Source organism: Suncus etruscus, chromosome 16, assembly GCF_024139225.1.
Source record: "Suncus etruscus isolate mSunEtr1 chromosome 16, mSunEtr1.pri.cur, whole genome shotgun sequence".
NCBI lineage: Eukaryota > Metazoa > Chordata > Mammalia > Eulipotyphla > Soricidae > Suncus > Suncus etruscus.
This window is the reverse complement of record NC_064863.1, coordinates 65,038,202-65,051,867: the sequence shown is the minus strand read 5'-3', so window position 1 is coordinate 65,051,867 and position 13,666 is coordinate 65,038,202. Positions and strand designations below refer to the sequence as shown.

The following is a 13,666-nucleotide window of genomic DNA, read 5'->3' as shown; positions in this document are numbered from 1 at the left end:
GGTTTGCCATGGGCTTGTGGTAAATGGTCTTGATATATTGAGAAAAGTTTCTTCCATTCCCATCTTGTTGAGAATTTTTATCATGAGCAGGTGTGTTAGATTTCATCAGTTTCTCTCTTTGCATCTATTGATATGATCATATAATTTTTTTCTTTTTTTGATATGATGTATTATGTTGATTGACTTGCATATGTTACACCATCTTTGTATCTCTGGAATCAGTACTACTTGGTATGGTGTAGGACCTTCCTGATGAGTCGTTTGATCCTATTTGCTAGAATTTTGTTGAAAATAATTGCATCTGTGTTCATCAAGGATATTGGTCTGTAGTTGCCTTTTTTGTGGCATCTCTTTCTGCTTTTGGTATCAGGTGATGTTTGCTTCGTTAAAAATTATTTGGGAGTATTTCTGTTTCTTCAATTTCCTGGAAGAACCTGAAAAGGATTGGCTGTAAGTCCTCTTGAAAGCTTTGAAAGAATTTGCAAGTGAATCCATCTGGGCCTGAGTTTTTGTTTTTGTGAAGACTTTTGATTACCATTTTAATTTTCTCAGTATTGATAGTTCTGTTCAGATATTCCAGATCATGTTGGTTCAGTTTGGGAGGTTATAGGAATCACTAGGATATGTTCCTCTGTATGCCTACCTACTCTGCTGGGTTGACTTAAAAAGTGCAAGGTGGGGGCCGGGCGGTGGCGCTGGAGGTAAGGTGCCTGCCTTACCTGCGCTAGCCTAGGAGACGGACCGCGGTTCGATCCCCCGGCGTCCCATATGGTCCCCCAAGCCAGGAGCGACTTCTGAGCGCATAGCCAGGAGTAACCCCTGAGCGTCACCGGGTGTGGCCAAAAAACAAAAAAAAAAAAAAAAAAAAAAAAAAAAGTGCAAGGTGATAAAGAGACTACTACATCTATGCAAAAACCAAAATAAAGTTAACTGCAGAAGACTGATCTTGACAAACATGGACTGGGCAGAACCTATCGAGGATTCATTGAGAAAGATCCTAGCTGGGGCATCAGCCTAGGATTTGTACAAAAACCAAGATCTCTAATTCCAGAGGTCTGACTTTGACAACTGCAACTGAGCAGAACTTCTGGAACCATACTGAAAGACTCTAACCTAGGTTCAGTTCTAGGATCTGAGCAAAAACCAAGACTACTAATTACAGAAGACTGATTACAACAACAGAGATGGAAGAGAACTTCTAGAAAAATAAAAAAATAAAATAAAATAAAATAAGCTTTCTCTAGCCTTCGTCCTATGACCTATGCAAATAAAAAGATCTCTACCTACAAAGATGTGATATCTTCATCCACAAGTGACCGGAAAGTTCCCTGGCACCATGAAAAGAACTCGGGATGTGAAAATGAGTGTGTACAGAATATGTAGTTGTTCTCATGGCAGTATGCTTCAAGGGCAGAGAAACCCTGTATCACTTAGGCCAAGGGAATTCTGTTCTAATTTCCCCAGTATTTACTGTACCTAGGCAAAAAAAAAAAAGAAAAAGAAACACAAACCTTTTCTTTTTTTTACAAACCCTTTTTAAGTAGTTGTTGTTTTTTTTTCTTTTTTGGGTTTGTTCTTTTTTTGTTCTTTTTGTTTTTTTGTACTTTTGTTATTACTGCCCTATTGTCTTTTTTTTCTGTTTGTTTTGCTTTGTTTTGTTACTCTTTTCTTTTTTTTTTCCTCTTTCCTTCTAAAGGGAAATTTATAACACTAGAATCCTCCTAGTTTCTTTTTATTTCCCCTTTGGCTTTTGCATTTGTTTTTGTTTTCTTGTTCCTTGTCTTTTCATTTATCTCCAACAGAACCACATTACTGGAACCATCTTGTTCAGCCTCACAATTTGAGGGGGTAAAATGGAAGGTACCAAGACCATACAGTCAAACAAACATTTAGTGGAAATAAAAAATGATCAGACTTGAACACCAAACCCATAGTCAATGACAATAGAATCGATACCCAATTTACAATAAGCTGTAAAAGTGGGGAACAATTACACTAGCATTATGGGGGTAAAGGAGGAAGATATGGGATGCTGGGAACAGGGGTGGAGGGAAGACAACATTGGGGTGGGAATGCCCCTTATTCATTGTCACTATGTGCCTTAAATATTTCTGTGAAATAATTGTAATTCACTTTGACCACAATTAAAAAAAAATCCCCACCCCCAAAAAAGAGACAGCTACGTTGTCTTTTGTTTTTGTTTTTGGGCCACAACCGTTTGATGCTCAGGAGTGACTCCTGGCTATGCGCTCAGAAATCGCCCCTGGCTTGGGGGACCATATGGGACACAGGGGGATTGAACCACGGTTCGTCCTACGCTAGCGCTTGCAAGGCAGATACCTTACCTCTAGCGCCACCTTCCCGGCCCGACAGCTACATTGTCAACTTCTGAGAGAATCTCGACTGAAACTCAGGAGTGTCTCAGAGACAAATTAGGACATCAACATGAGTCCTATCATCTTCCAAGCCTATCTGCTACCATACCTAAGGGGAGCTGTCCTCAGAATAAGAGCAACCAAAACTTAGTATGTCTTACCAGGTTCTTCAAGGTTCTGGCTTTTCTCAACTATGGTATAAAATAAACAAAATGTTAGAACAAAATAAGTTGGAATTACTTAAGTTCAATAGTTACTAAAATTGTAAAATTATTTGCAAATGATAAAAGAACCAATGACATCATATTCAATAATCCAATGAGCTATTTGATAACTTTGTCAGAGTTTAAGTACAACATAAATAGATTAATGGAAGCCTTTATCTGGTCTCCTCATACTAAGGAAAATGTCACATATAGCTGGTCTCCTAGAGATCTGTGAGCTATAAAAAAGTATGCTTTGAAAAGTTAGTTGTGAATGATTCAAAGTAGCCAAAATCTGGAAATAATCCAAATGCCTGAAAACAAATGAGTGGCTAAAGAAACGGTGGTACACAAAGACATACACTATGAAGTCATGAAATTTGCCTATACATGGATGGATATGGAGAGTATTATACTGGGCAAAATGAGTCCAAGGGATAGGGATAGATAAAAAATAATCTCATGAGGCTGGAGAGATAGCACAGTGATGTTTGCCTTGCAAGCAGCCAATTCAGGACCTAAGGTGGTTGGTTTGAATCCCGGCGTCCCATATGGTCCCCTGTGCCTGCCAGGAGCTATTTCTGAGCAGATAGCCAGGAGTAACCCCTGAGCACTGCCGGGTGTGGCCCAAAACCCAAAAAGAAAAAAATAAAGAATAATCTCACTCATTTGTGGGATATAAGAAAAATAAAAGACAGTATGGTAATAATATTCAGAAACAGTAGAGATTATGACCAGGAGGACTAGTCCATGGTATGAAGCTTGCCACAAAGAGTGAAAAAGTGCAGTTAGGGTGGAGAAGAGACCACTATGACAATAATAGTTGGGAATGATCACTGGGCAAGAACTAGGTGCCACAAATAGGTAAAGTGATATTCGTGATACCCCTTCGGTAACCATATTGTAAAACAGTAATTAAAAGGGGATAAAAGATGGGCCGGAGAGATAGAATGGAGGTAAGGCATTGCCTTGCATGCTGAAGGACAGTGGTTCGAATCCAGTCAACCCATATGGCCCCCGAGCCTGCCAGGAGCGATTTCTGAGCATAGAGCCAGGAGTAACCCCTGAGCACTGCCGGGTGTGACCCAAAAACCAAAAAAAAAGGGGGGGTAAAGAGAGAGGGGAGATGTAAAGCAAGCTGGGACACTAGTGGTGAGGAATGTGTACTGGTGAAAGGATGGCTGTTAGATATTGTATAACTGAAACACAATCATGAACAACTTTAAGTATCTCACAGTGATTCAAAAATAAATTTAAAATAAGAGGTCCCTGGTTCCATCCGGGTAGCCCCTCCAAAATAAATGCAAAATAAAGAAGTTAGCAGTGAAATGATAAATACAACTAGTAGATGCAATAGCAAGAGTAAAACATGTTGCTGACTGAGCCCTACATACATAAGTAAAGGCTAGATACTTTTTTTCTATAATTTGTAAAAGTTGTACACATAGCAAAACACATAATAAATATTTTTTTAACCACACTCAGCAGCACTCAATGGCTATTCTTGGTTGCATACTGAGGTGTACTTTCCAGCAGTTAGTTCTTAAGGAAGGATTTGGTGCTGGGGATCAAACCCATGTGCAAGGTATGAGCTCGGTTGAGCTAATGCTGAGCTACATCTCTATCACACTAAACTTAACTATATCTCCATCCCCATAATATAGAATTTAAAGGCAAAGAAGGCATTTGGGTCACATCCCTGGAAGTGGAAACCAAGAAGGGAAAATGCTAATAATTCAGATATTTTTGTCAATGATACCAAATATCAGCATATTTGAGAGATGCAAATGATAACTTTTCTATTTTCATCTTTATGTTTGGTGTCATAGAGACTTGTCTCAAAGATCAAAACCAAAACTATACATAAGAACACTGCACAAGAGAGAACTTAGCTCGTCAAGTCTTGCTAACTTTATTCCCTAAATGTTCCTATATTGTCCAATTTTTCAGAAAAAACAATTCTCTCTGTTGTGGGGAGGTAAAATGAAAAAGCTAGTAAACATCTTATACAGGTATGATATAAAAAATATTTGTACTCACTTACCAGGGCTGAATACATAGATAGTTTGCAAATATTCTAAAATACAAACATGTTTTCATTACATATGATTAAGTTCATACACGCATGTCAAAATCAGTCCATCTTAATATTTAAATGTTAAATACGTTAAAATAAAATCTGTATGATTAAGGCATACACAAAATATGTTGTCAGAAATAAAATCATATTGCTAAAATTTCATTATGTAAGAATTCATTAAAAATATAAACTAGCCAGGATGAAAGCCAGACATGGGTCCTCCTTTTTATCCACCCCAGGACTTACTTTTGGCTCTGTGCTTGAAAAATCACTCCTGGCAGTGTTCTTGAGACCATATGTGGTGCTGGGAAATACACCAGCATTGGTCACATGAAAGGCAATTTCTGTAACCCCCATGCTATCTTTTCTGTCCCTGGATCTTCTTTTTGTTTTGCTTTGATTGGGTGCCACATCCATTGACTCTCAGAGTTTACTCCTGAATCTGCACTAAGCAATTACTCCTAGAGGGTCTGTGGGGAACACCTGGGTACCAGGGATCAACATCGGGTTGGCCATATTAGTGGCTTACCTGCTACACTATCTCTCCAGTCCCTGGATCCTCATTTTTAAATTTTTAAATAATGAAATCTTCAAGAGGATCTACATAGAGCATGCTTCAGCCCATGGTATTTTCTGTCAACTATGGTTCAAAGTCATCCCATCTATTTGATAATGCTCTTACCAAATATTCTTGTTTGTTAACCTACCCAAATCTTTCCCATAGTCCTCTCTAAAGGATTTTTTTTTGTTATATCCTCTTATTTTCCCCAGAAGTGAAGGCAGACTACATCACCATTGTGTTTTTCATCTGAATCATTTACTGTATTCCTCCACTATGTTCCTCCCAAATTTTACTTCCTATGACAGCCAAACATGAAATTATGAGTCTAGATCTGTGCATATAATCAGGTAGGGGCAACTGATGTTAGTCTCCTGAGTAAGGGTAGGCTAGTGTTGTCCCTTTTGTTGGGTCCCGTTTACTCCTTTGTTGATAGTTTGAGTATCCACAAAGAGCTCCCAGAATGAGAAATTGATTCTCATGCTCTTGTCCCCTTTTGGGGGAGATCTTGGTAATATTTATCCGCGCAAATAATCCACACAGACATGAAGGTTAAGGGTTAAAAGGTTGGGTGAAGAGAGTCCTTTGTCAGCCAGCTGCTATTCCAAAACACACATTGAGCCAGCCAGCCAGCCAACTCTGGCAAAAGACGCTGAAAACCTCCATCCCAAACTATTTATTCGGCTCTCCACAGCGCCCCCACCTGGAAGGTAAAGGTGGGACAACAGGCAAAGAATAATCTTATGGAAAGATTTTCATATACAACAGGCTAGGGTGAGCACAGTATGCAACTTGCGTACACAAGGAAATGTACCTTTTGAGGAAACTTAAGAGTGTGTGACAGAGCAAACTGCAGAGGCACCTGCAAAGCTACTTGCACATCTCCATGTTGAAAAAAATGACAACTGGTAATGAATTGATATGACAACTGGTAATTAAAAAAATGACAACTGTTGACAAATGACAACTGTGTGGATGGATCGGCCCCACATGTAAGAAGTAACATTTTATAGATAATACTTAAATGCATAACTTACCTGCATTCTCCACACAATCTGTAGTTTTTAGCCCTAAAACAAAGATAAAAAATTTTTATTACTAGACAATCTACCATAGTAAGGAGATGAAACTTGTCTACCTTTGATAATCTCAGTTCTGGTCTCATCCATAATTTAGTGCAATGAAATATAAGAACATGCAGATTTTTCTTAGTACTGCTACCAATATTTCCTTTGGTAAAGCATCTAACCTTTCAGGAGTTCAGTTTCTTTAGCTATCTTTATAACTGAATGATTGCTTCACGTGATTTCCAAAGAGTCTACCTAGTTTAATCTATCTAGTTTATCTAGTAAAGTCTGTTTAGTCTGCAAAAGTTAGGAAAATGTATTAATTTGTTTGATTAATCCTCTCCCTAAATACTGAAAGTTCTAAAAAAATTAATTTACTCCTTTATTGACAATTCCTGTCCATCAACGAATTAAAAATTCTTATAAATAAATAAAAATATATCAAAATTAAAAAAATTTTAAATATCAATAAGATTTTCAAGATCTTAACTATATGAATAAAGACCTTTTACATTTTTAGAATGAGTTGGTCTGTCCTCAATTTGCAAGTAAGAAAATCCTGATAAGACTAGGAACATGTCATCTAAGAACTAGGAACATGGCATCTAATAGAACTATTTTTGGTAGAGTGGGACAGGGTGTGTGTGTGTGTGTGTGTGTGTGTGTGTGTGTGTGTGTGTGTGTGTGTGTGTGTGTCCTGGCTTGGCTAAGAGATTACTCCTCTCAGTACACTGGGACCATATGCTGTGCTGAGCATCTAACCAATGCAAACATGCACTCCCAATGATTCTTGGCCAAAATGGCTGGAGGTTCAATGAAAGGACCCAAGGATGGGGTACTGTATAGACCTTTCAGTGCCAAGATTATTAGCCCACATCAGCAGTACTGCACCCAGACATGCTCCAGGAACCATGTGCCAGGGATTGAATTTGGGTCTGCGACATACTATTCCCCCAGTCTGTAATATAGATTGAACCTATAAAAAGTCATCAGTGCCACAGTGATTCCAACAAAACTTGAAAATATGCCATAGCAGTGAGTAAAGGCAAAGAAAAAAGCATCAAGAGTGGGTGCCAGCAGGTCATAGGAAGCTTCCAAATGCCTCTGGCCTAATTTCCTGTGGTCTCATTTGTGTGCTGAGATAGCTCATGAATCTAACCACAAATCTAGCTATCAAGAAACTGGAAGTCCTGAGAGGTTTCTTCGCTGCAAGAGATAAGCTTTCTGTAATTTCAAGTTTTCCTATTTTTGAGATGGAAGAATTCGGATGACTGGGTCTAGTTTCTCTTGCTTCAAAAAATATTACAGATTGATTAAGAGTCTGAATGGCACCTTTAGTTAAGTTTCTGCACTTAAATTAGACTAGAAATGTTTTTTATTTGTTAATTTTTTTGTTTTAGATCCATATCCAGCTGTGTTCAAGGCTTACTCCTAGTTCTGTGCTCATGGATCACTCTAGGCAGGGTTTGGGGGACCATATAGTGTGCCAGGGATAAATCAACAATGCAAGCAAGCACCTTACCTGCTATAATACTCCCCTAGGTCCACTAGCCTGACCTTTTTGGAAACCTGTCCCATGAACTTCATACCTGCCTCATCAGCCCCTTATTTCTGAAAATTCCTTATAATTAAATTATATATATATATATCCAACCGATTTTATGATTGATTCAATTGATTGAATAGTTTTTTTTGTTTGTTTGTTTTTGGGCCACACCCGGTGTTGCTCAGTGGTTACTCCTGGCTGTCTGCTCAGAAATAGCTCCTGGCAGGCACAGGGGACCATATGGGACACTGGGATTCGAACCAGCCACCTTTGGACCTGGATTGGCTGCTTGCAAGGCAAACGCCGCTGTGCTATCTCTCTGGGCCCTGATCGAATAGTTTGAACAAATCTGTTGGATGAGTCTGGAGGATGATGACAGTGAATAGCTCTCCCCCTTCCTATAAATATGCATCAACAGTCCAAAAATTCTTCCAGATGGTTCTAAGCACTGATTTTTTTCTTTTATTTTTTTCCTTTTATTTAAATACTATGGTTATAAAGTTACAATGTACATCAGCCCTGACCTATAAATATTTCCTACCACCAATGTCCCCAATTTCCATCCCACCCTCTCCCCACCTGAATTTGGGACAGACATTTTAGCTCTCTCTCTTTCCCTTTGTCTCTCTTCCTTTTTTCTTTTAGACACTGTAGTTTGCACTATTGTTAATGAAAGGGTACCAAGCATATCACTTTATTTCCATTCAACACCCAGTTCTTGTCCAGAGTGATCAGTTCCAATTATCATTGTCATAGTGGTCCCTTCTCTATCCTAACTGTACTGCTCCCCTATTTGTGGCAAGCTTCCTACTATGGACTGGTTCTCCTGGCCCTTATCTCCAGATATACAGATATTTCCTTATCTTCTTATCTCTGAATATCATCACCATACTATCTTTTTTTCCCCTTGTATCCCACAAATGAATGCGATCATTCTATACCATACCTATCCCTATTTTCTGACTCATTTTTCTCTCCATATCCATCCAGTAGAAGCAAATTCCATGACTTCATTTTTCCTAACAGGTGCATAGTTCCACTGTGTAGATGTACCAAAGTTTCTTTATCTACACTTCTGAGACACAGGTTGTTTCTGGGTTCTGGCTATTGGGAATAGTGCAGAAATGAATATAGGAATGCAAAGGGTTTTTCTGAATTTTTCTTGCCAGGTGGAGAACTCCTATGGTACTCCAATGTATATTCCTAGAAGTGGTATGACTGGATCATATGGAAGCTTAATTTCTAGTTTTGTGAGAAATATCCATATTGTTTTTCAAAAAGGTTGGACTAATCAACATTCCCACAAGCAGTGCATTAGAGTCCCTTTCTCCCACACCTGCTCCAGTACTGCTCTATTACTGATTGTTCTTGTTCTTTTTGTTGTTTTTTTTTGGGGGGGGTCACACCTGATGATGCTCAGGGATTACTCCTAGCTAAGTATTCAGAAATCGCTCCTAGCTTGGGGGACCATGTGGGATGCTGAGGGATAAAACCAAGGTTCACCCTAGGCTAGTGGCCATCTGTATTTTTTCATTGAGAAAAATATCTATTAAACCTTCCTCCCAAATTTGAATGGGGTTAGATGTTTTTTCTCGTTAAACTCTACCAGTGTCTTATATGTCTTATATAGTAACCCCTTATCAGATGGGTGAATAGTTTCTCCCATTCCAGGGGCAATCTTTGTATCCTAGTCACCATTTCTCTTCAAAAAATAAAAGAGGACACAAGGAAATGGAAACATACCCTGTTTATAGATTGGGAAGATTCATTTATTAAAATGGCAATGCTTCCCAAGACATTATACAGATTTAATGCAATTCTTATTAGAACACTCAGGTCATTTTTGAAAGAAATAGATCAAGTACTCCTAAAATTCATATGGAACAATAAACCTTCATGAATAGTTAAAGCAATCCTTGGGAAAAAGAAGACAGGAGGCATCATTTTCCCCAACTTCAAACAATACTTTAAAACAGTCATCATTAAAACAGTATGATATTGAATTAAAGACAGACTCTTGCAACAATGCAAAAAACTTGATACCTGAGGCTGACCCTCAGGTATATGATCAATTAATCTTTGATAAAGGGAAAGGAAATACAAAGTGGAGCAAGGAAATCCTCTTCAACAAGTGGTGTTGGAAGAACTGGTCAACAATATGCAAAAAATTTAACTCAGACCTCTCTTTAATGTCACACACAAAAGTCAAATCAAAGTGGATTAAAAAGCAATCATACAGTGGGTTAATACACTAGCCTTGACTTGTTTGATCCCTGGCATCCCATATCTCTATCCTCTCTTGAACTCACCAGAAGGTATGGCTGAGTGCAAGGCTAGAAATAAGCCTGAACACTGCTGGGTGTGGCCCATAAACTAAAGAAAAAAAAAAGTAAAGCATATTTTTAAAAGGAGGAGCCCATCAACTTTAATGGCTAGTGTAGAATTAAGCCTCAAACCCCCATTCTTCCTAGGTAACTTGACCTTACCTGCAAGACCCTGCCCATTTCCTGGGAGGGGTCTTGGAATGGGTGGATAAGGTTTTGACCAGAGGGGATTAGGGCTCTCTTTTGGTCTTTTGCCAGCATGGAGGTCAAAGGGAAGATGGCTGAAAGGAGTTAAGATGCAGGGCTAGCTAAGAATGGCGGAATGCTTAAAAGGTTATGATATAGGCCACACATGTGGTGGATAGGGCATGAATAAAGTTGATGCTTCCTGATGCCTATCTCTGGATGAGTGATTCCGCAGTTCACCTAAACATGGGACCCGTCAGCTGAATGGGAATTGCGGAGCCATGAGGCCATGACCTAAGAATAAAGGCCTCCATCCTTCTCCATCCAGCAACCATCGTTAATTATTTAATTCTACAATTGGAGCCCATCCTAAGGGCGAAATGCAACAGCTAGTATTTGTCTATTTTGTTGAGCTCCATTCAGACCTCTGTAGAGATGATCATTCAGACCCCTGAGTCAGCACTCTGCTTTCAGATTCATTGTTTATAACTCCCTACCCTATCCTTTGAGAACTCATTTGCTCCAACTGAGTAGTTTTATAACCTTCCCTGGAAATAGTATGGTTTCTGTGATCTGGTTTGGACTTATGTCATCAATATGATCTTAAATAGAAAAGGAAGAGACAACACCGTTGCCTCAAGCAGTTCTGACTTTAAAAAGTCAATGCCTATCTACCCATTCACAAATGGGGAGAATAAATGGACAGATATTTCCTCAAAGAAGAAATAAAGATGGCCAAAGGCACATGAAAAATTGTGCCACATTACTAATCATTAGAGAGATGAAGAGGTATCATCATAAGGTATCATCTCACATCACAGAGACTGGCACGTATCACAAAGAACAATCAGTGCTGGTGTAGATATGGGAGAAAGGGACTCTCATTCACTGCTAGTGGGAATGTCAACTAGTTCAGCCTTTTGGGGGAAAAATGGTTAGTCCCCCCAAAACACTAGAAATTGAGCTTTCATATGATCCAGTATTACCTCTCCTAGGGATACACCCTAGGAACCTAAAATGCAGAAAAAGCACAATGCAGAAAAGCCCTCTGCACTCCTATATTCATCACAGCATTACTTATGATAGCCAGAATCTAGAAAGAACACAAGTGCCTGAGAACAGATGAGTGGTAGGAAATGTGTACTTGCAAAGGTTATATTGTACATTGTATGACTGAAACTCAATCATGAACAACTTCGTAACTGTGGGGAAAAACTTTTATTACAAGGTTTACAACTTTGTAATCTATAGTGTTTAAATACATTTTTTTAAATTTTCATACCAAAAGTCAGCATTTTTAATAGTCTATAAGTCTTGTAATTTTTGTTTGTTTGTTTTTGGGTCACACCCGTGAGTGCTCAGGGGTTACTCCTGGCTCTATGCTCAGAAAATCGCTCCTGGCAGGCTCAGGGGACCATATGGAATGCCGGGATTCGAACCACCATCCTTCTGCATGAAAGGCAAACGCCTTACCTCTATGCTATCTCTCTGGCCCCTAATTAAAGTTTTTAATGTAAAAAATAAAAAAAAAAAGAAAGAAATATAGGGATACAAAAGTTTTTTCTCCATTTTGTTCTTGAGTCTTTGGGTATTTTTTGTTTGTTTGTTTGTTTGTTTGTTTTTGTTTTTGGGCCACACCTGTCGTTGCTCAGGGGTTTACTCCTGGCTGTCTGCTCAGAAATAGCTCCTGGCAGGCACGGGGGACCATATGGGACACCGGGATTTGAACCAACCACCTTTGGTCCTGGATCGGCTGCTTGCAAGGCAAACGCCACTGTGCTATCTCTCCGGGCCCTGGGTAATTTTTTTTAAGAAGTGGAGTTGCTGGGTCAAATAGAAGCTCAATTCCTAAATATTTTAGGAATGTCCATATTGTTTTCCAGAAAGGTTGGCTACTAATCAACATTCCCACCTGCATCCCCCCATCCATGCCAGCACTGGCTGATCTTTGTGATGTGTGCCAGTCTCTGTGATGTAAGATATTTCATTTTTGTTTGATTTGTATCTACCTATTGGTTAGTGATACAGAATATTTTTTCATGTGCCTGTTTGCCTTTCATGTTCATCTTTTCTGCCCAAATTTTGATGGGACTAGAGTTTTTCCTTGTATATTTTTCCAGCACCTTAAATCTTTTTTATTAACCTCTTATCACATGAATGTGAGTATGTAAATAATTATGTAAATAAGTTCTCCCATTATGTGGTCTGTCATAATCTCCTGGCCAATTTTCTTTGAAGTGCAGAGGCTTCTTAATTTAATACAGTCCAAATTCTTTTATCTTGCTTCCACTTGCTTGACCAGTGCTGTTACATCCTTACCTTTATCTTCAGTGTCATAGAGAGTTCTACCTATGTTTTCCACTGCATACCTTATGAATTCAGGTATAATATCAAGGTCTTTAATTCATTTTTATTTTTATTTCACTTTTGTGCATGGCATAAAAAAGAGGTCTAAGTTCACTTTTTAAATGCATCTGAACACTTTTACCAATATCACTTATTGAAGAGGCATTCCTTGCTACACTTTATTATTTTTTTTGCCTCTTTATTGAATATCAACTGATGATATGCCTGAGGATCTCTCTTGGGATATTCAACTCTATTCCTCTGGTCTGAGGACCTAAATTTAGTTTGTATTTTTGGGCAAACCCAGCTGCGCTCAGGAGTAATTCCTGGTTCTGCACTCAGAAATCTCTCCTGGTGGATGTAGGAGACTATATGGGATGATTGGGATTCAATCTGGGTCATCCACATACAATGCCCTAACCTCTGTACTGTCACTCCATTCCTGTGACTCTAAATTTAACACTCTTAATCCCTTTTAGAACTACTGTATCTTTTAATTAAGAGATATAGTTACATCCTGCCAAAATGGGACAGGTTCTTCTTTTTTTGTCCCCCAATTCACAACACAGACCAGGCAAAGGGCCTGTGTTGAGGTATATATGGGGTGCATTTACTGTACTTCCTCTTTCTATACAGTCAGTGTAAAGAACACAGCCTGTGGTAAGAATTGGAAGGACTTTCTTTTTCTTTTTTTTATTTTATATATATATATATATATATATAATTTTTCACCAGTGCAACATTCCCATGACCAATATCCCAAGTGTCCTTGGGACAGGTTCTGATGCTATTCTACTTGCTAAAGTTTTTGAATTCCTTGAGAATGACCTTTCAGTTTATCTATTTTGGTCTTGCAGTACCATTTATTATCTTTAGATGGCAGCAGAGAACATTGATAAGCATTGAAGCATAACCTTCAATCATGGTGGTAGTCCAAACGACTTGAATATTCATTCACCAGTTTTGTGATCTCTGCTTGA

General features: G+C 38.7%; 1 protein-coding gene and 1 non-coding gene across 2 annotated transcripts in view; both read right to left on the bottom strand.

Annotated features, from left to right (window-relative positions):
• ART3 (ADP-ribosyltransferase 3 (inactive)) overlaps positions 1 to 13,666 on the bottom strand; it is a 108,389-nt gene that overhangs the window by 8,182 nt on the left and 86,541 nt on the right. Inside the window, exons 4-5 of the mRNA XM_049790311.1 lie at positions 5,493 to 5,516; positions 2,537 to 2,566 (exon numbers count right to left, since the gene is read on the bottom strand). Of these exons, the coding sequence (XP_049646268.1) occupies positions 2,537 to 2,566; positions 5,493 to 5,516 (54 nt within the window). The remainder of the gene's footprint in view (positions 1 to 2,536; positions 2,567 to 5,492; positions 5,517 to 13,666) is intronic.
• LOC126032700 (small nucleolar RNA SNORA51) lies at positions 13,231 to 13,363 on the bottom strand. Its single transcript, XR_007503922.1, has one exon. It is a non-coding gene; the product is annotated as a small nucleolar RNA SNORA51 (small nucleolar RNA).